We start from the raw sequence: 21,745 nt of genomic DNA, 5'->3' as shown, positions 1-21,745 counted from the left end.
AATAAAGCTTCACATTTGACTGTCAACCCTTTGAATAAAAATGGCCTTTAAACATTTTAAATTTAAATGAAGGTACCATTTAAGACATAATCATAAATTGAACATCTCTTAAGCCAATTTAGTAACCCTTAGCCAATATGTTCATGATGGAATATGTTTTGTAGGTAATGTTGTCGTGAGGAAACATTTGACTGTAAAGCTTCAATTCATTGTGACAAGTAATCATTTCACTGACATTTTAGCATATCTTAAGAACAATAAAACAATGCAAACTATGTTACTAAATAGTTCAGCCTGTTGGATGATTTTATCCTATGTGATTTTACATATTTTTACGTAAATATAGTACCTATATAATATTCAACTAACGTGAGGTCGACAATATTGCACTCAACTAAGTTGCTTCTTTCTAAGTAAATACATATACTTATTTAATTTGCCGATAATAATGATTGTGCAAGTATTTCAGTTGTAAATATTGATGATACATATGGTCAATAATGAAACCAATTAACAAAATAGCGTCAATCATAAACCTTCTTGTAATTAGTATAAAAATGTTACTTGTTATGCTAGTTTAAAATGTTTTCTTGAATTAGGTTTAGTAACTTTTGCAATTTAAACATGTCGTTATACTGTAGTTAAAAAATGAATCTATAATAAAAGAGAGCAGTTTCTAGATTGTCTGTGTTACACAGAGAGACGCCAATTTATATTACAATCAAACACAGTTTATTACTGTATATAAATATTCAAATTTGATAAAACTAAATGTGTCTCATACGTATTTAAAAATAAATTTCTGTATATTATATACCATACCATAAGTTGTATATTATACCAACTTAATTACAAATTTGTTTGCAACTAACACAACCTCTTAAAACATTAAATGTTGTGAAAACTTGTCCGCAATAATCCCTCAAATACCTACTAAGAATAAGAATGAGGATAAGAATATTTTATTTTCTCCATCAATTTTACAATATTTACAATAGTCATTGACTATAAACACAAGTAGAAAATTTTGTATTCACAACCACTCTAAAGAGATTCAACGTAGTTACTGTATAAAAAATATTAATTGCTAACCATTTTCAAATATTATATATTTTTGAAATGCTGTAAAAGAGTTACCTAAATATAACAAACCATAATAGGTCTTTACTCTTTTAACACTTTTACCATGGATGAATTCAATAATTATATTTGTTATTCGAACTAACAATAACTATTAGTTCATCTATGCTTTTACTGAGTACACCATATGTATGTGCCAATAGGTTTACATAGTACAATAATTTGTAATATAGCCTATATAGTAGGACTAGTATTTGATAACCTTTCAGTGACATGTGGTCATGGGGACTAATTATCAACCCCTAAATCGATATAGAGGAAGACCATGTACAAATAATCATTCTTCAACAAAATAATCATTCTTCTCAAATATAGCAGTGTCTCTAGGTCTTACTATGAATTCAGTAGGTTTCTTGAGGTTGATTTGGCACAGCTAATTAATATCACTTTTCACCTAAAGCTTGAACTCGTCTGAAAATTAACCAAAGTGGTTTTATTTTATGCTAACAATACTAAATATAAAATTTACAGTTTGAGCATACAAATTGATTCATGTCGAAAGCAAAGTATTTACACATACAGTTCATACCCCTTCCCCCATATGCCCCCCTCCTTGTCCCTTCTGTTTGTTCATACAGTGTTCATATTAGATACACTCTTATTGACCAAAATTCATGAAAAGAGTATACTTATAGGGTGAATACAAATTTTAAAAGCTTAAAAAATTATATTAAATTTTATCTACTTACTTTATTGTGAGTTATAAATTGGAAATGTGCCAACCAATTAATTTACTGGTAAATTAATCTACAGTAGAGTTTTATTTTTCAATGAGGTGTCTCACTCAAAGTCTAATTTTGTATTTAACCGTGAGTTCTGAATTGTTTATAGATTTTGATACTAAGTATAACATGAAAATAGCTTAAGTAAAAGCGATCTAATCATTACAAGGCTTTTATAAGTTAGGCGTGGTCGGGTTGGAGGGGTTGGAGTCAGCATTAGCAGTAGACGTGTCTCGGGTGTGGTGTGAGTAGCATGGTGTGCAGGTTTGTGTATGTGTGTTGCAGCGTTTACCCGCAGTCCTGTCCCGGATAGGCCTAATATTGGCCACTCCACTGGTAAGACTTCAAACTCTCGCTTGATATTTGACTTTGCCTCTTATTTCTCTTTTGTTCCGATCGCTTTCTTGGCTGTCATGCATTTTGATACTCTGGAAGCTTTCTTTGTTGCCTGCAGGTTTGATTGCTCGATAGAGACTGGTTCGAGGCTTGGTAGATTCCACAATTCTTACTGAGTAATTGTCAACAACGCTTTTTGAATAGAGGGACTGTGCTGATTCAGTAATTTTGAGTCTGTCAAAAAGGGCCAAAACCAATACTCATCATTACATACTGTCAAAAATCTCTTTTCTTTGAAATTTAAAAATATATAGAATCATATTTGGTAAACAATATTTTTAAATGTGTACCATAAAAGTTGTACTTAAAGGTTTGGTAACCAATCATATATATTGTTTTCTTTCATTACTTTCGTGATTGTTTAACCCATACAGAACATAATAAGCTATATTATACATTTTATGGTCATAACTAATTCAACTAACCTATAAACTAAAATGATACAACATGAAACATCCATTAGTTGATTTCAATTTATAAGGGTTCTTTATATTTCAAGGAATGAGTTTATTTAGTGCATCACCAATAAAAATTACGTACAATTTATGTAACTATACCAAGATTTGTCTTTCTCCTCAGCATTCTTTTTTTACTAATAAACCATATAAATTACTTAATTTAATCATTTTCACACAATCATTATTTAACCACAGAAAAACATTGTGTAAGTTAATAGTAAAAACTATGGTTTTGATGACTTTGTAATCATGTCAGTACCTATGTGAGTTGAGTTTAATTATTGTAATGGTACCTAACCAATAAAAAATACACGATCACTGTCTTTCTTACTAGAATTCACTTTTGGCTTTGCGCAATACAATACATGCAGGCTTAGGGTTTGTGCAGTTGGGAGAAGTATCTTCTACAACGAAGGAACAAAACTTATCACTTACTGGCTGGGGAAAGAAAATAAATATTAACATTTTCACTTGTATTGTACCACCACACATTGCTTTGCTTAATTCAATTCATATAATGAATCAATTTTTGTATTCAAATCTTAATTCACACATATTCTATTCTATGACACATTTTAGATGGTTGAAAAAACTGATGAAGCTATTACTAAAATTAAAATACTTACAATAATGTCTATTGAAATCTCACTTCACCACCTACTGATTTTTGTTCAGGTTATCATTTTTGTTTAGGAAACTGTGAACGTAAATAAATATTCAGGAGGAAAAATAATCCTAGTAACCATTGATTTTTTATTATATTTAAAGTGTTCCTAACAGTGGATATTTGGACTTCAAGAAACTTTCCCCTAAGGAAAATAGTTATGATTGAGAAGGAGAAGCACAGATAAGATTTGATTACACTCCTCAATAGTGCTTATTTGAATGTGCTCTTGGTAGGGGAATGGGCAGTTGAGAAGAGAGGGCGAGTGCCAATAATCTTTCTGTTGCCCTAATTAGACATAACTCCCACAAAAATAAATACTAATCCATATAAGGCAGCAGAGTAAGCCAAAGCCAAGAGGCTTTGAAAATATGTTTCTTCGGGAGTTTACATAAGCCTCAGTATAAAATGTTACTTAGATGAGCAGTTTTTTATTTATATCAAAGTATTAGACTTCGAGTCATAACCTTTAAAATATATCTTGAAATATAACTAAATTCAGTAGAATGTACTTATAAGGGAAGATATATTGCAATTGAGTAACCTAATAATTTATTGCTGAAATATATATTGACATTTTCAAAATGACCTTGCAGCAGATTTTAACAATGACACACAGATGAAACATTGGTGGTCTAGTGAATGAAGTAATTTTATAAGGATATTTTTCTGAAATCAATGTAAGCCATGAAAAACACATGTACAAACTTTTTTAGTTAGATATTGTCATAATATAGATAATTTACTGCATAAACAATTTTTTTGAAAAGGATATATCTTGCTAGAGTTACAATAATGAGATAAAAACTATTAATTTTCAATTTTGCTTTTGAGAATAATATGCCCCTTTTAGACACGATTAGTAATGTAAAAAAGGTAAGTATGAGTAGTTACAATATATTATACACTACGAGGAAGACAATGTAGTGGGTTTTCTTTGCTACTGTATGGTAATCCAAGATGTCACATGTAGAAGAAGATGTAATTACCGATGACCATCTGAGTATAGATAATATAGTGACCACTGAGTATGACCACTATCTGTGATAATATACACCTATTGGATGTCAGCAGATTAGGATATTATAACAATCCACGGTTCTTAAGGTGGTTCCTCTATTTTTAGCAAATTTCCCATATAGGGAATAGCATATTACCGAAGGTCTCATAGTAAGACCTGGAGCCAGGACTGATTTACTTATTGGTTTCGATGTTCATAAAGGCCTAAAACACTATCCGTTAAAATTCATATATAATGTATATAATTGTCATTTTGCGCGATAACTTGTCCGATATTGATGAAATTTGTTTCAAACAAGTAACATATATTACTGCAATTCTAACGAGTTTGCGAACCAGCATGATCAGACTATGGGATTAGTGTTTCATGGGGTGAAAATAATTTTTCTTATTTTTGACCTCGAAACATAACATTTTGCAATTTCTTTCTAAACCATTTTGTAGATTCTGAAAGACAGCATTCATTACAGCTTACTCAAAGAAACTATTTTAATATTTAAAAAAATATAGTTTTGACAAGGTTAATCAATGAGTTTATAGGTTTTCAAATGGTTTCCAGAAACCATCTGCTATGAATAAAAATGGCAATAAAAATGGCAATGAATAATTTTTTTTATAATGATCTATAGTTTATCACGTACTAATATTTTTAAATCTCCTTGCTATTATTTTTATCCACTAGTTTTATACGTAATTTTTACTTTATGTAATCAAAATGTAGACACATAAAACAGTTTGTTATTTGGTCCATTTATAGGGGCTTGCTGGTCGGCTAATAAATTGTATTTAAGATGAGGAATAAATATTAAACTAATAATAGATTAAGAATAAATTCTTTCTACATTATTTTTTATCATTATCTATAAAATGTTTGATTAAATTTGGTAATTAGAATTTGTGATCGTAAATTCTTGGCAGTGCTATTTACCATATTATATTTTGTATTAATTTTAAATCAGAACCTTTATGATTTAACAGTAAAAAGAAACCATTATTTTCATCTTTCAATAATTATTTTGTTTGATGAATTATTTTGTTTACTTCCATTGTCTAATCATTGAACATTTTATGTTTCATGCTTGTTTTAAATGAAAATAATATAACACCATCTAAAAAATACCCATACTTAATAAAACTAAACTATTATTTAATTGTGCAATTTCACCCATTCAGTGGATGAAGGCAAATGTAAAATGTCTTTGAAATATTACTCGTTTTATAACACAATAATCAAGTCAGCAAATTTTATTATAAAAAAAATTGATAATACTTCTATATTTGGCCTGTAAACATGTAAGATACCAATATGCTTATGTATCATTTTGTTAACACTCTTAACTAAGTATATTTTGTAACTGAATTATAAATTGTTCACTTGAAAATGTTTAGCAGGTAAATGTAGGATCAGAGTTTTAGTAATAGATTGTATTTCTCTTTTAGTTGGATATCCATTAGGTTACACCTTTCAGAATGTTTGCTCCTGTATAAAATTGTCACCGTTAATTGTTTCACGATTACGTTTTGATACTCATTTACTTATATGTGTTTATAGTTGTGTTTTATGTTCTTAATTTTTCATTACATCAAAACAGATAAAAATATTCTCTGAACCTCGTGGACCAACCATCGGTTATCAGTTGTTTTAAATGTTAATCTTTTAAATTTTATGTTTGTCATAAATGTTTTAAATGTTTTAATGTTCTATGTTCAAACAACGCATATTCAAATAAATAATATAAATCTTTGTAACAAAATCTACTTAGTTGTAAATTGGAGTTGTGTATTATTTTCTTATTTTTCATTACATCAAAACAGATGAAAATATTCTCTGCACCTCGTGGACCAACCATCGGTTATCAGTTGTTTTAAATGTTAATCTTTTTAATGTTATATTTGTCATAAATGTGTTAATGTTCTATGTTCAATCAACGCATATTCAAATATTTATAAATCTTTATAACAGAATCTACTTTTATTTTAAATTGGACTGTTTTTATATAACTGTTATTTTTGTTTTGCATGTATGGTGTTAATTATCCGTAATAATCACACAGTATTTTAAATTTATAAACTTTTATTACAGGGGTATTAACATGAAAAGGAGTTTTTTGTACAGTTGAAATATATTAGTACATGTATTAAATGGTAAAGTGATATTTTTATATAAAATATGCTCCATGGACAATGTTGCTCTATTGGACCACGTGGCCGCGTTCGAAGTGGCAACACTATCAGTAGGGTTGTTTCGTTTGTACAGGCAGCTAATGAGGATTTGTGTACTTTTTACGAAAGCTTGGTTACTGCTATGTAAAAATATTAACTCCATTTTAAATGTACAGAAATAGATTTTAAATTTAATGTTTTATTTTAGAACACTATATGTATTATTTTCAATCTTTCAATAAATGTAAATTCATAAATTTAAATTTAAATGAATAATACACAATTAAATAAGCTGGTGTCACCTGTCTGTTATGTTATCTTATGGGACGTCTAGCGCTAAACAGTACTACTTGCGACGTTGCCAATTCAACACATGCCGCGGCCTGGATTTAAAGGTGGCCGTGGTTACCTCAAATATTTTATTAACTCTTTTGCATTATGTGTACCACACCTCAATTAGGTCAATTGCAGTTTTGAATTGAGAATTAAAAATAGTTTCAGGAACTGTTTTAAAGTGGAGAAACAATTTTACTACTGAATCATTTTTACTTATAACATTTTTTATGTTGAACAAGATTTTTATTTTTATATGAGAATTTATAATTGAACGAAGCCACATTATTCCTTTATTGTCACCTTTTTGTCAAACTTGTACAGAAACCTAAATTGAGACTTGGGTGTAAGGGCCAAAAGAGGGAGGACAGGATGTTTACTGTAATGGAGATAATCTCCCTTCCCAGATGGAAGCCGTGTCATAAAAAATGACTTACTGCAACATGAATCTTTCATTAGAACTGAAGGTTTAAGTTATGTCTATTTCACCATCCTCTTGGTTTATTTGACTTCTTTGCTCTTTCTACCTAAAGGATTGAATCCTAATATTACAGACTTTAGCTTTGAGAATTGTGTAGTAAGACACAGTATTAACAATAAAGTTTGTTTAGTATTTAATATTTTATTTATATTTATATTAATATTTAATAGTTTAACTTCTTTGTACAACATAAGTTTTGTTCTGTATCCATGTGAAACTTAAACCGATCAGAAAACGGACTTCCTGTGATAAGACCAAGCTATGTGAACTATATTCCATTCAATTAATCGATCTTCGGATTGGAAATGTATTATCAAGCCTTTAAACAAACTTTTATTTTATTTTTGTATCAATAGTTAGATGATTGACTAGGGATCCACCAGAAAATGTGTGACTTTTCAGTACGTTTAATATAGCATAAAAGCAATTTTTCAGGTAATCAAACTTATAATAGATTTTCATAGTTGGTCCTCCACAACTAATAAGATCAATAATAATAAAGTCAACTTGATCAATATTGGTTAGATATTGATACGTGTCCATGGGTTACGAGTATAATACTGACACAACTCTATAAATTAAAATAAATTTTTTTAAAAAGAATCAGGAGTTAAGAGTTAATTACATATTACCCTTCAGGGACGTAACCACGTAAAGAAACATGCAGATTAAGAGTTTTTAGAATGTTTTAATAACTGAAATCTGTAAATGAAAGGAGACTATATTACGATTACTGCATTTATTAATAATAAAAACACTATACATTTAACATTTCGCTTTTATAAGTAGTAGTAACATATAACTTATAAACCGCCAATAGATTTTTTTTAATTTTAAGCAATAGTTATAACCCATTATTCATAAGTCAATCTTTTTCCGATCTAAGCCCAATTTGAAATTATAAGTAAATTGTTCCCACAAAGACCTCTTTTATATTTTTCGGGGACCTAGTGTAGTATTTGATATTTTTTTTAACTCTATACTGTATAGTACAAATTGTATATGTTCTATGCAGTATACTCATTAATCTGTATATTAAATATGCTCGCAAAAAGGTTCCGATAGGTAAAAAAAATTTTAAAAAAATATACGGTTTGTAAAATTTTTTTAAAGATGCCTCTAAGTGATTTTTTCACATTGCATAGATGGTTATCACGTTTTGTATTAGTAGACATTTTTTGTAGTAAAATGGGTTGTACTATATGATTTTTGAGTCAGGTAATATAGTAGAATATTGATTATCAGTTAAGTGATTTTCTGTGTTTCCCGACCATTTCTGTGGCCATCGAGTATTGTAAAATTGTTTTATTTCACTTTGGCCACCCATGATGTGTCCCTCTGAAGATGTGCGCCAGGTTTTAGGCTTCTGCAATTTACTTTACTATTTGATTCGTTTAGCGTTCTGCATACCACTAGAAGTACCAAACAGTTCGCCAACTCCTCATACCTGCGTCGTTGTGATGGAAGCAGAATCTTATGACTGTGTGGACATTTACCATTTCATCATATATTTTACTGATACAATGGTGGTGTCAGTTATTGTTATGCTACGATGGCTTAGGGAAATAAAAAATACTTGTTTGCATAGAAGAACTAATTTTCATATATTACTGAATTTCTATAATGTGTTTTACAATGGAGACATTGTCATTTAATGACTTCATGTGAACAGTAGTGTTGACTGTTTTCTGTATCGTCTGACCTTTCCTACCTAACCTGGCTGGTCCAATAATCAAGATGCTACTGTAGATATTTACAGGCAGTTGATTATGGATTGGTTTTGGTATTGTATAATTAGCATTACAGTTCTACCGAGCTATTTAATATCCAAATACTTTGGTAAAATAATGACCCTCCTAAAGAAACAAAACAATGTTCAAATTAATTACACTTTGTATTATTTATGTTATAAAAAATGCATTCATAAATATACACTCTCCTGATGAAAATATATACACGAGTTTAACGATATTTAGTCTTTATTTGCATTAAAAACATAGCTGGTGTTAAATCTTCCAACGGTAATGATACATTGAAAGAGGTACAACACAAACAGGACAAGGTTTAGGTTGAGGTTTAAGACAAGTAATGATGGTTTATTGTTTATTTTTCACTTAAGGCATGGGGGGCTATGAATTTGAATTATTATTTTATTGGTATGTAGTATATTAAATGAGCAATACCTAAGCTACTTTCTCCAAACATCGCATAAATCAAATTATGTTGTTGATTGAAATATGTAAAATCTAAATCCACAGTAAAATTTAAAGTTATTAATTTTGTAGTAGATTGCCTGAATGGGATGTGATTTGTGTAATGCCATGGTTGCTTCTCATTTTAGTTAATAACAAATTGAATTTAAATAATCTTAACAGTAGCGTAAATGTAAGAGATTTGCAGTAGTCATTGGCAAATTATATGGAAATTTTTCAGCTTCTGCATTTGTGAATGGTCAACTCTACAGTGTATATTTGTCAAGTAATTTTATATAGTAGTTCTGGAATGAGGAGTCCTTTAGATTGCATGTTGAATATTGTTTTCAAAAATTTCTTTTTGCTTCGTTGTTTGAATTTTGTTATTCAAGCAAAAAATCAAATACAATTTAACTATATTTTGCTATCATTTGTAATAAATCCAAAATCTAGTTGTTATTGGTTGAACCTAATATTTAAAACAAAAATTCCAAAACTGATATATAGGAGTGTATTTCTAACTTAATACTTATGATAAATGAACAAGGTTCTTTTTTTTAATGATGCTTCTGTTTTTTTTGTTTTTTGTTATTTTGTAAATAATATCAACCATGGGAATATGTGGTTTTATGTTTTATTTATACAGGGTTACGCAAAAGTCTGGAATCCCCTAGTTAACTTTTTAAGGCGTTGCAGTAGGAAAACCAAACTCTGCACATATTTACAACATAAGAAATTGCACTTTTTCATCAAAGTTACAACTTTGCCCCAGCCCCCAAAATTGGGTATTTTGGGGGCTGCTCTAAATTGTGAAATGTAAACACCTTTCATGTGACCCCTCATTTTAAAGGGTTTACCAAGAGAAATTTAATGGTGCAAACCAGAGGTCAATATCGCACCCCTAAGCAAAATGGCAGCCATTTTAATCATTTAAAATGAGCAAGCAAGATAAAGTCTGGATACCCCCAGTTAACTTTAAGAATATTTTAATACTGACCAAAAGGTGAATTCTCTTTTTTTTATAAAGATATGCTGAGTTTAGTTTTCCTGCTATAACATGTTAAAAAGTTAATATGGGATATTTCAAAATGGCTGCCATTTTGATTAGGGGTGCGATAAGGACCTCTGGTTTGTGCCATTCAATTTCTCTTGATAAACCCTTTAAAATGAGGGGTCACATGAGGGGTGTTTACATTTGAAAATTTGGGGCTGCCCCCAAAATATCCCATTTTGAGGGCCGGGTACAAGTTCTTGTTTTAAGGAAAAAGTGCATTTTTTTATGTTGTAAACGTATGCCAAGTTTGGTTTTCCTACTGCAATGCGTTAAAAAGTTAACTGGGGGGTTCCAGACTTTTGCCTAACCCTGTATTAAAAGGCCAAAGGCTGTAATATGAGGCAAATTTAGGTTGTAGCAGGAAAGCCTTTTTATCCTACCTAACTCAAGCTTACGATATAATGGGAATTATTTTCAAATCATGGCAAGAAAAATAATAATATAACAATTTGAATATTGCTACATTTTTTATGTTATCAATGAATGAAGACTTGATAAGTGGAGCTTATATTATTCATAAAATTATTCAGACCAGACGATAGATCTTGTATAGATATTGTCCATACTTTATAAACATATCTACAAGGTCAATGTTTATTGGAATATTGATGGACAATATGGTATAGCTACCAAACAGGTGACATTTTCAGTCAAAATTGCAAATCAGTACACAGAGAAAAAAGTCTTAAAGAAATAGTTATTAATTATGTTTTGGATTCCTAAAATCATGTTTGAATCTTGTATTTTTGGCTATGTAAAATATCATATTTAGACTGAACAGTTGTTAGTGTTTAAAAAATTAAGCTAGGGACAGTAATTATTTATTTTTATTTTTTAATATTGGCTGGAATAAAAATCTTTGTTATTTAAGTATCTTGACTCTTAGAATCTTTTGTACCGTAAAGATTCTCTCTATTTCTGATGAGAACCCCCAAGTTCAATACCATATTAAAGAACAAAATAAAATTAAGCATAATTATATGGTTAGTCTAGTTTTAATATCAGTATTTCTCAAACAAAGCATAGGTAACAGGAATAATTTAATTTTTGCAACATGGTTGTATTTTCACTATAAGCATTTCACATAATTAATAAATAGATCAGAAGATTTATTACACATAAAAATGTTATACACATTGAATAGCTTTAATAGCAAGCAAGCTTTCTAGTTATTTAAAAACTGAATACTATCCAAATTAACTGGCACCAAGTGATAAAAACTGTGCTATTAATATTTTAGAGTAAGTATGACTTAAAAAAACAAGACAGCTGTAAGGTTTGAATAGTAATTGAAAATGGGTTAAAGTGTTTACATGAACCAACACTGTAAAACACTGTGTTCACACTGTAGATAAAACCACACAAAAAGCCATGGTTTCATGTATTATTAGTATAATTTCAGTCATCGAAAAAATTAAAATAATAATCCAGGATAAGTAACTCTAGTAAAATACAAAAATAATATGAGTTGTTGTGTGGCTTAGTTTATGTTAACCTAAAAGTATAGATACCGAATTACATTTAAGACAGGGTTTAAAGAAAATTTTAGAGGTTTATAGTTAACATGTGGGCTAAATAAACGTGAGATTTATGCCCCAGAGAGTAATGAAGAGTGGTAATTCAGTCCATTTGTTGACCTCTTGATTACTCTTAACTGAGGGGCTGTTAAAACTTTGGATGTATATAAAGTCAAACATTGTATACGTTAATGAGTGCATTATTATGATCAAGTTTAATTTACAAAACCTGTTGGAAACCTTCATTACTTCTTTATTTTTTTTACCTTGAAAAAGTTTTTTTAGCAAAAAATTAAAATACTCTATTAATAAATATTTATTTATTTATATTATAAGTATTGGGTTTTATTCCTAAATTTTTAAATTAAAGCCCAAAAGGGCAAAATAACCTTGTTATGAATTTATTTAGTCTTAAAAAGATACAGTATAGTAATTGACATTGTCAGTATTATTGTAAAAGATATAAGATGCAATACTTATATACATACTCTACTTAAAAAATTAGACATGAAAAAATCCAAATTATAGGCTGCCCTTAATTTAACATTTAACAGGTTACCAGGTTTAAAAATATGCAAACTTAATAAACTTAAACTATAAATGACAGTGAGTCTTTCTTAAAAAAGGCTAATGGTTATCACGGGTGTAACAATAAACATAGAGGGACAAAATATACAGGGTGGTAAAAAAGTCCCTGGACAGTTAAATATTTTAAAAAATAATGCAGATAGAGCTACAATACTTGGTACAACGTTACAGGGCATAAAACTCTATTTTAACACATATTCAGTGATCCAATAACTCTTCAGGGGGACGGCCCATAAGGAGTCGGAAGAAAATCTTAAATGGAAGCATAGGTCAATATGCACATCAAATTAAAGGTCTTTTTTAGTAGAATACAATGCCGCAAACCGCACTTCAAAAGGTTGATCCTGCGCAAAATGACAGTTGTTCAAAGATTTCTTGAATCCGCCATTTTGAATCTTTGAACGACTGCCATTTTTTACTCAGGCATTCTTTTGAGCTTGAATTTACGGCACCGTAATCTACTAGTAAAGACCTTTAATTTGATGTGCATATCGACCTATGCTTACGTCAACAATTTTCTTCCGATTCCTAGGGCTGTGCCCCCTGAGGAGTAAGCGTATAATAACAATGTAAATTAAATGAATCTTTGAACAACTGTCCTTTTGCGCAGGATCAACCTTTTGAAGTGCGGTTTGCGGCATTGTATTCTACTAAAAAAGACCTTTAATTTGATGTGCATATTGACCTATGCTTCCATTTAAGATTTTCTTCCGACCCCTTGTGGGCCGTCCCCCTGAAGAGTTATTGGATCACTGAATATGTGTTAAAATAGAGTTTTATGCCATGTAACGTTGTACCAAGTATTGTAGCTCTATCTGCATTATTTTTTAAAATATTTAACTGTCCAGGGACTTTTTACCACCCTGTATAATTTCTATTGTTAAATCACAGATGTATATACAGGGTGAATTTTAAATGAGTTCCCCCCCTACTTTTTTCTACATTTCTTAAGATATCAACTTCGGACCACGTCAGATCATTGTAGTGTGGTAAGTACTTCATTTTGACTGAATAAACATTTTTGGCCGCCATCTTGGATCCGCCATATTGGATACAAAAATTTTTTTTCAAATATAAAGGTAGGGTTGTGACCCATTGTTTCAAACTAGAATTTTACGCTGATTACAATGCCGCAATTAGTTTTATAAAATCTTGATCCATTCTAAAGTTATGAGGACTTTTTATAACTTTATTTTTAGCCCATTTTAACATTGTGCATTTACAAACTAAGACCATAATCTCAAAATAGTGCTAGATAAAGATAAGTATACACCACCATTCATTGTCGACCTATTATCACTTGGTTATGACGGTTGTATTTTTTTTGCCGCCATCTTGGATCTGCCATTTTGAAATGTGATAAATTAATTTAAATATGAAGGTGGTGTTGTGACCCATCATTTCAGACTACTTTTTTATGCTGAATTTAATGCCGCAATCCGTTTTGCATTTTCATATTTGTTTTTTGAAATATTGTAAATTTAAGTAAGATAATTTTAATATTTCATCAAGAAAGCCTGAGAAACAAAAACGGATTGCGGCATTGAGTTCAGCATAAAAAAGTAGTTCAAAATGATGGGTCACAACACCACCTTCATTTTTAAATTAATTTATCACATCTCAAAATGGCAGATCCAAGATGGCGGCCGAAAAAAATTAATCCATCATAACCAAGTGATAATAGGTCGACAATGAATCGTGGTGTATACTTATCTTTATCTAGCACTATTTTGAGATTATGGTCTTAGTTTGTAAATGCACAATGTTAAAATGGGCTAAAAATAAAATTATAAAAAGTCCTCATAACTTTAGAATGGATCAAGATTTTTTAAAACTAATTGCGGCAGTGTAATCAGCGTAAAATTCTAGTTTGAAACAATGGGTCACAACCCTACCTTTATATTTGAAAAAAAAATTTTGTATCCAATATGGCGGATCCAAGATGGCGTCCAAAAATGTTTATTCAGTCAAAATGAAGTACTTACTACACTACAATGATCTGACGTGGTCCGAAGTTGATATCTTAAGAAATGTAGAAAAAAGTAGGGGGGGAACTCATTTAAAATTCACCCTGTATAAGGTAACAAACATATCAAAATACAGTGAACATGAAAGGTTCCACATTCAAACGTTAATTAAGGAATTTAGCTGATTGGCCTCAAAAGCTCAGACAAAAATGTTGACACATTCACTTAATAGTATGCTTACCATTATGAGTTTGTACATTTAGAAGTATAATACAAAATACGCACAATTACAATTCAGTAATGGTTTTTCAACATCGGTAATTCAACTTTACTAATTAACAATATTTTCAGTACAACAACACAGTTTCTGGTCCATGTGAAAATTTAGGTTATTATGAACATTTCTCCCTATGAATGGATAAAAATAGATAAGTACGTAAGTTCCCTATACTCTAGCTTCCTTTCATTCTCCTCATGTAATCCTTCACCTTTATCAGACTTCAAACAACCCTCATTTAATTGATACCAAACAAACACCACTATGTATGGAACCTTTGTGAGATAACTTCTGTACCCTAGTAAGTATTTCTGTACCCTATGAAAAGATGGAGGTAATACATTCTTATGTGAGGTAACATTAAACAAATCAAGTGCCCTACGTGGTATTACTTCTTGGACAAGTATTTACATCACTTCTGATAACAAGTTTAGTCAACAGAATTTTATGATACGATTTTTGTACGTTGATTCTTAGGACTCCCTGTGAAAGGCAATCAGTACATTATATTTACAAAGCCTAAGCTTGGAAAATAAAGTTGAAATACTCACAAGGTTGTTGGTTGCTTTTCAATAGATATGATAACCATTTTGAATAAATGTGGATTTTGTAAATGATTGTCAATTGTTAAAGAGATGTTTTGAGTGGTTGGAAGTTACGTACTAGTATTGACGTACATTTAAGTGATATGTAGTTGTAAATTTTAAGTTTACAATCTGTTAAGATTGTCATCTCACAATACTTTTACTAATTTTTATGATTTTCAGACCAGGTAACATGATGTTAATCCGTTTTGTACTCCTAAATTTAAATCAACAAATGTTTTGAAACCTTCAAGTTAATTTTTTCTGGGCGACTTGTATTTGTTGATGGAGAAAAGCATCTTGTGTGTCAATGTTAACCGATTGTTAAGGATAGTTAAGTAATGTTGATAAACCAATGTCAGTTGAAGAATATACCAACATATGAGGAAAGGCTAATTGGCCAACAAAACAACACACCCTGTTATCTCATGTGATTAATTTTCTTCTCTCTTCTTTTCAGGGGGACAAGAAAGGTGAGGGGGGAGGAGCCAATGAGATAGTTACCTGTGCCAACTGTGGGCCCAACCCTTGTACCCATACCACCAACAACGGGTGTGCCACAGAGGTTAGAACCAATGTCTGTATCTGTATCCCTCCTTCTAACACTTTATCTATAACACTTTGCTTTAAAGCCACCCATCGAGGTTTGGGTGCTATCTGTATTTTTTTTTATGGCTACGGCAGTGCCATTTTGAATTTTAAAATCATAAACACTTTTATGGGTCCGCCCTACCTCTGCCGTTCCGTGTAAATGCAAGGGTTTGGGGGCCCCGTGTTTCCGAAGGCTAGGGTCGATGCCATTTTGAAATTTAAAATCATTAACACTTTTAAGGGTCAACCCTACCTCTGCCGTTTCGTGTAAACGCAAGGGTTTGGGGGCCCCGTGTTTCCGAAGGCTACACTTAACGTAGAATCAAAGTTAGGGTGGAATTTTGAAGAGGATTAAATTATCTAAAGTATGGTGATTTCAATATGTTTAATATCCTACTATAAAGCCTGAAAATCTTCTTATAATGTAGACGAAAAACAGCAATTTTAAACTGCTTTAGCTTATTAAAGAATCGTTGTTGAACAATTCTAAAACCAAGGTCGTATGGATTATTCTTTGTTCTTTAAAACCCCGTTTACTGTTTTTTACTAGCATGTATGGGTAATTTACTAAGGCAGGGCCCGTGAACCCCTGTAAGTGCTTCTCGCGGCGCTGTTCAATGGCGCAACATAGCTACTGAAGCCCGAGCTGAGGTAGTGTGCACCCTTAAAGGTAAAACTGTTCAAACCACTCCATATTGTATAGACAATCCAGGGATGGAAACCACCCTTTTCACACAGAGGTCTGACAGGCTAACCACTAGGCTAGTAACACGCCTGGTTGAACGTTAAGCAGTTATTACTATACACATTCATCAACGTGTGAGTTGATTTTGATGGGTTGGATGCTAACAAGGATTGAAACTACTCATAAATTAAAATTGAGTTCATTTTCACAAGTTGCACTGATAGAGAAATTACCTTCTTCTGGTTACTTTCCCAAAAAATATTTTTCATCCTAGAATTTCAAATGTGAATTTGAAGTTGTTCAACTTGTGTTCACGTTCTATCTGAACTCCATGACTTCAACTGAATTCTTTTACTTTTGGCAAGATATTTTAACAGGCAGCATTATAGATTGTGTCTCATAATAAGCACTCCCTCGATCTTTTCATAGTTTGGGTCAATTCTATTGAAATATTATCATTTTTATTTAAAAATTACTTATTGGTGCAATTACTTGGTCAGTTTTGTATCAGATATGGAAAAATAAAAAAAATAAAATTGATATGACACTTGCCAGAGGGTATCCAGGCGTTTGGTTGCAAAAATAGCAATCTTATAGTCATCAAGATTTCTCTAAATTTCTGCTCAGTTTGATTTACATTCCATGTTCTGAAGAGGTATAATCAAATATTCTGGGGGCTTGTACTTGTGAGCCCAAACATGTGTAAGAATGTTCAAAATTGTCTAGTTTAAAGGGTATTATAAATTTCATAAATAAAAACTTCATCATTTCTCAACCCTAGATTTGACTCTGTAAAAATGTGTTTCCAAAGCAATCGTCTAAGGAATGTACATGTTCAAATACTATTACATATCAGAGAGACTCTATTTAATCTTTGGTGCCTACAGTAGGTACCATTATATACACTATATACCTATAGTAACTGTATACACTTAAAATAATTAGGGTAATTTAAATCTCACAGAAATTTCAAACATAGTAAACATAAAGTTGAGGGAAAAGACCATTAAAAACTGCACCACAGTTTTGGTAATCTCCGAAGACCAAACTTTGTTCAAGAAATAGTTATGCTGAGAGGCAAGTTTAGGTACCTAAGGCTTTATCAAACCGACTACTAGCATATTGTGTTAATACAAAACAGTGGGAAAATATAGCCCCATTCATGAATCCATACTAAAAACAATTACGATGTTTTCAACAAAGAATTACAAATTCATTCGGTTTGGACAAATAAAATATAAATTTTGTCCTCTCCAAGAATACGTCTTGTACTAAACTAGGGTTAAGAATTAAACTACCTACATACTATGTGCAAGTCAAGTTCATACAACACCACATCTTTTATACACCTTTGATATTCCTCCTTTATATGTTTTGTTCTACAGACTCACCTAAAACCGGCTCTCAGGAGCAAAATATTTCTAAATGTCAAAATTTACTGATACTTGACCACCCCAAGTTAATCAATTTGTTTAATTAAACAGTTTTATTTTAATGCCAAAAAGTTGTGTAGCTTATGCAAATTGTTTTGCTCGATGCACTGGATAGTGGATGTACTGGAGAATAGAGGGCCATGATATTCTAGATTGTGCTCTGTGCTGGTTGGTTAGTGATTTCAAGATTAGGTTTTCCCACAATGTTTTAAATATGTTTAAAGCAGGGTTGTTATTGACATGTGCATAGTATGTCTGCCGTGCTACATGTTTTCTCTGAATTATGTATCTTTTGACAATCTATCCTTAACCCCCTTTTGTTATTCTCATTTTACCTTAACTGCATTTGCGTATTTATTTTTTGGACTTTCCTGGTGAGTTTAATCCAAAATATTACAGTTTATCCTGTTAATCTATCAAAACAACTACTGGCAACAACACAGCAAGCCACTACAGTTTAGTTACCTTCAGTAACCTATTCTTTCCTTGTGGTCCAAGTTTATCCTATTAGATTGTGCACATTTCGATATGTACACCATTGTCAGATCCATAGAAGAACTATTCTTGCCTGAAGAGGTGTGTCGAAAGTTCACAAGTTCTTCAGTTGAGTCTCAACACAACACCCATCTGGCCCACCTCCATTCTGGTCTGTGCACGTGTTGTGAAAGTAAAACGATGTTAAATAACAGACGAAGAGTGTTTTATGTCTTATGAGTAATATTTTGAACTTTCAACACGCCTCTTCAGGCAAGAATTGTTCTTATACGGATCTGACGATGGTGTATGCACCGAAATGTGTGTAATCCAATTGGATAAACTTGGACCACAAGGCAACAACAGGTATAATTCAACCTTTTTATTTGCGAAAGGAAAAACCACGACAAGAAATGAAATATCTTCAGCACCTCTTTTTGTACTGCTTGTCATTCAGATTTTGGTTTTAGCTGTGATCCTAGTGGATTCTTATGAGCTAATAGAGTATAGGTATTTGAATAATCATACACATTTCTATGTAGTAACAAACAATGTTGTGAGTAGAATTACAAAGAGATTGGTTCCATTAAAATATTTGAGCAGAAACATTAATGAATTGTTTCATTGCTAAGCTAAAACTACTGTACATATATCTACTTTGCATTATGACAAAACATACTTATTTTTGTATTTATACTCAAAAGGTTGGTGACAATATAAAAACTGTTATGAGTTACAGTATTTAATTGGGTCCATAAAATTATCTTCTTTTTAAAAACTAATTTGGGTTTGTTATTTTTTGCAATAAACTTTAATTATGTAAACCCATTCAGAGACTCAATCAAATAAATACAAGATGGTTTAATGCCCACAATGAGTTCTGACATGGCAACTGACCCAATTGCTATTCATTATCTATTTTGGCTCAGGGATGGTTTTCTGTTTTGATGACAATATCTTTTGGATAAACAGTTGAAAAGTGTTTGAATGAGTAGTAGGTTTGGTATCTGGCTCTTTCTGGGTAATTTGATTCCATTACTGTACTTTAGGATCTTAGAAAATGTCTAGCACATTATTAAATTCTAAGTTTTCAAGTTTTCAAAATTAAATCTCTTATAGCAGCTCTACTTAATAAAATATTTGTATACAGATTCCACAAAGAATAGTAAAATAAATTGATGCACTGTATTGCATTATCTTGAAAATAGGCAGCAGCTATATAGATAATCCCGTTTATACCATTTTCTAGATCGATCTAGATGAAATTACCCTTACAAAAATTATCTCATCCGATCATCTGGTTACAATATTTTGCCTTACAACAGATCATTCTTATTCAAGTTTATTTGAGAAAACCATAAGTCTGTTAAACCATCAGGTTGAAGTTAAAAAAAGGTATGAGATTTTGCTGCAGAAACCAGTTTATTGTTTCGTTTCATCCAACCAGAGTTTATTAATTTAAATTTTAAATGCAGAAGCTCTTCATTCACTTCATCAGCAGATACTAAATGTTGAGGTTTTCAAACTTCTGACACAACATCTCATGCACTTCTATCTTTTCCCTTGACCTGGAATTTCTTCTGACCATTTTATTATGGCACCAATCTTTTCTTTGACTCTATATCTCTTCCCTTCTGAGATCTTGATCTGATATGGTATTTCTAAAAGTTTAATGTTCAATGTTTTACATCAAATCAGCTGGATCTCTTCTTGTAAAAAGCAAAAAATTCAACTGATTTTCTTCATCTCCCCCTTAGTATTTCATCGATAAGTAATAATTTAAGATAAACTTATCTTTGTTTTTTTGCTGGATCATGGACATAATTGTTTGAGTTTCTGACTATACAGTTTATTGGATGAATAATCCAAATAAAATCTTAAATACAGTAAAATAATACAATATTGAAGGTTTTAAGAAGCAAATAAAGAATTGAAATCTTAACAAATTTTCCTATAATTCTTTAGAAACTGCAATTTTAACAATGGTACAAAAGTTACACCTAAATTACAAAAATAGTGAAAAGTTAAAATTTCTTTATCTTAAGTGGATCTCTATTTTTAATTCAAAACTGTATTAATAAATCATCCTTCATTTCTAATCTGTTTTTCTCATATGTAGTCTTCTTGAAGGAAAAAATATATGGTGGGAATTTTTTAGTGCCATATGTATGCTATACATAATGCTTTCCTTTAGTGTGTGCAACAAAACTATTTCTCTTTAAAATTGGGGATTAATCTAATTAATCTAAATAAATAGGAATCATAAGTTTTTTCCATTCTATTTATTTACTAGAAGTAAAACAAATTTGAGTGGGGTGAAATGGAATACCGGTAGTTTATAATAAAGTGTTGAAAATTACTAATCTCACTGTCGAGTACTTTAAGTTTATTTTTTTTTCATTTTGTACATATTAAACATACTGTATATAATGGAATGTCATTATAAATGTAGTAGTCGTCTTTTTTACTTGCTAGTGTTTTATTTTTTTTTTTCATTTCATGATCATAATAATTACGGCTTATACTATATTATATAAGACAATTGCCATACATACGTCTTGACCATTACATATTGAACACTGTACATTGTTGTACTGTACATAGAAATTAAACTTTCTTGCAATATGAGCTAAACAGTGATGGTTTTACTCTATTATCCCTCTAAATATTTTAAAACTTCATGCTCTACTTTTTGTAGCCTGTATACATAAATGTAGCAAGTTCTTTAACTTACAGAATTGTATCCCCGGCGCCCCACCCGGATTGCCACCGCAGGTAAGTTAGGCAAATCCTTTCAATGTTTCCAGTTCAGCTACCATACGCAAATCCGACCATTTTGTCAAAATGAAAATGCTAAACTCTTGCACTTCTCTTGTGAAATTGTAAGTTCTTCAATATAGCATCAGTTCATTTGAAGGATTCACCCCTCCCCCTGATAGTTAAGAATTTTTCTAATTTTTCAACTGTTTAAGTTATGTTTCAAAAAGTATTTTTTTTTCAAATTTC

At 31.0% G+C, this 21,745-nt stretch overlaps 1 protein-coding gene across 5 annotated transcripts in view; it reads left to right on the top strand.

Annotated features, from left to right (window-relative positions):
• Nucleotides 1-21,745, top strand: part of LOC128997846 (glutamate-gated chloride channel-like) — a 323,407-nt gene that overhangs the window by 288,223 nt on the left and 13,439 nt on the right. For 2 of the 5 annotated variants that reach the window (XM_054423606.1, XM_054423604.1), the window contains 2 exons: nucleotides 2,148-2,198; nucleotides 16,017-16,121. In XM_054423606.1, coding sequence (XP_054279581.1) covers nucleotides 2,148-2,198; nucleotides 16,017-16,121 — 156 coding nt within the window. Of the gene's footprint in view, nucleotides 1-2,147; nucleotides 2,199-16,016; nucleotides 16,134-21,475; nucleotides 21,515-21,745 lie in introns of all 5 variants that reach the window. The other 3 variants (XM_054423602.1, XM_054423603.1, XM_054423605.1) reach the window with 3 other exon arrangements.

This window comes from Macrosteles quadrilineatus, unplaced genomic scaffold, assembly GCF_028750875.1.
Source record: "Macrosteles quadrilineatus isolate MER2022 unplaced genomic scaffold, UCM_ALF_1.0 Scaffold_7__1_contigs__length_78375512, whole genome shotgun sequence".
NCBI classification, from domain to species: Eukaryota; Metazoa; Arthropoda; class Insecta; order Hemiptera; family Cicadellidae; genus Macrosteles; species Macrosteles quadrilineatus.
Note: the sequence above shows the minus strand (reverse complement) of the source record. Positions and strands in the feature narration are given on the sequence as shown.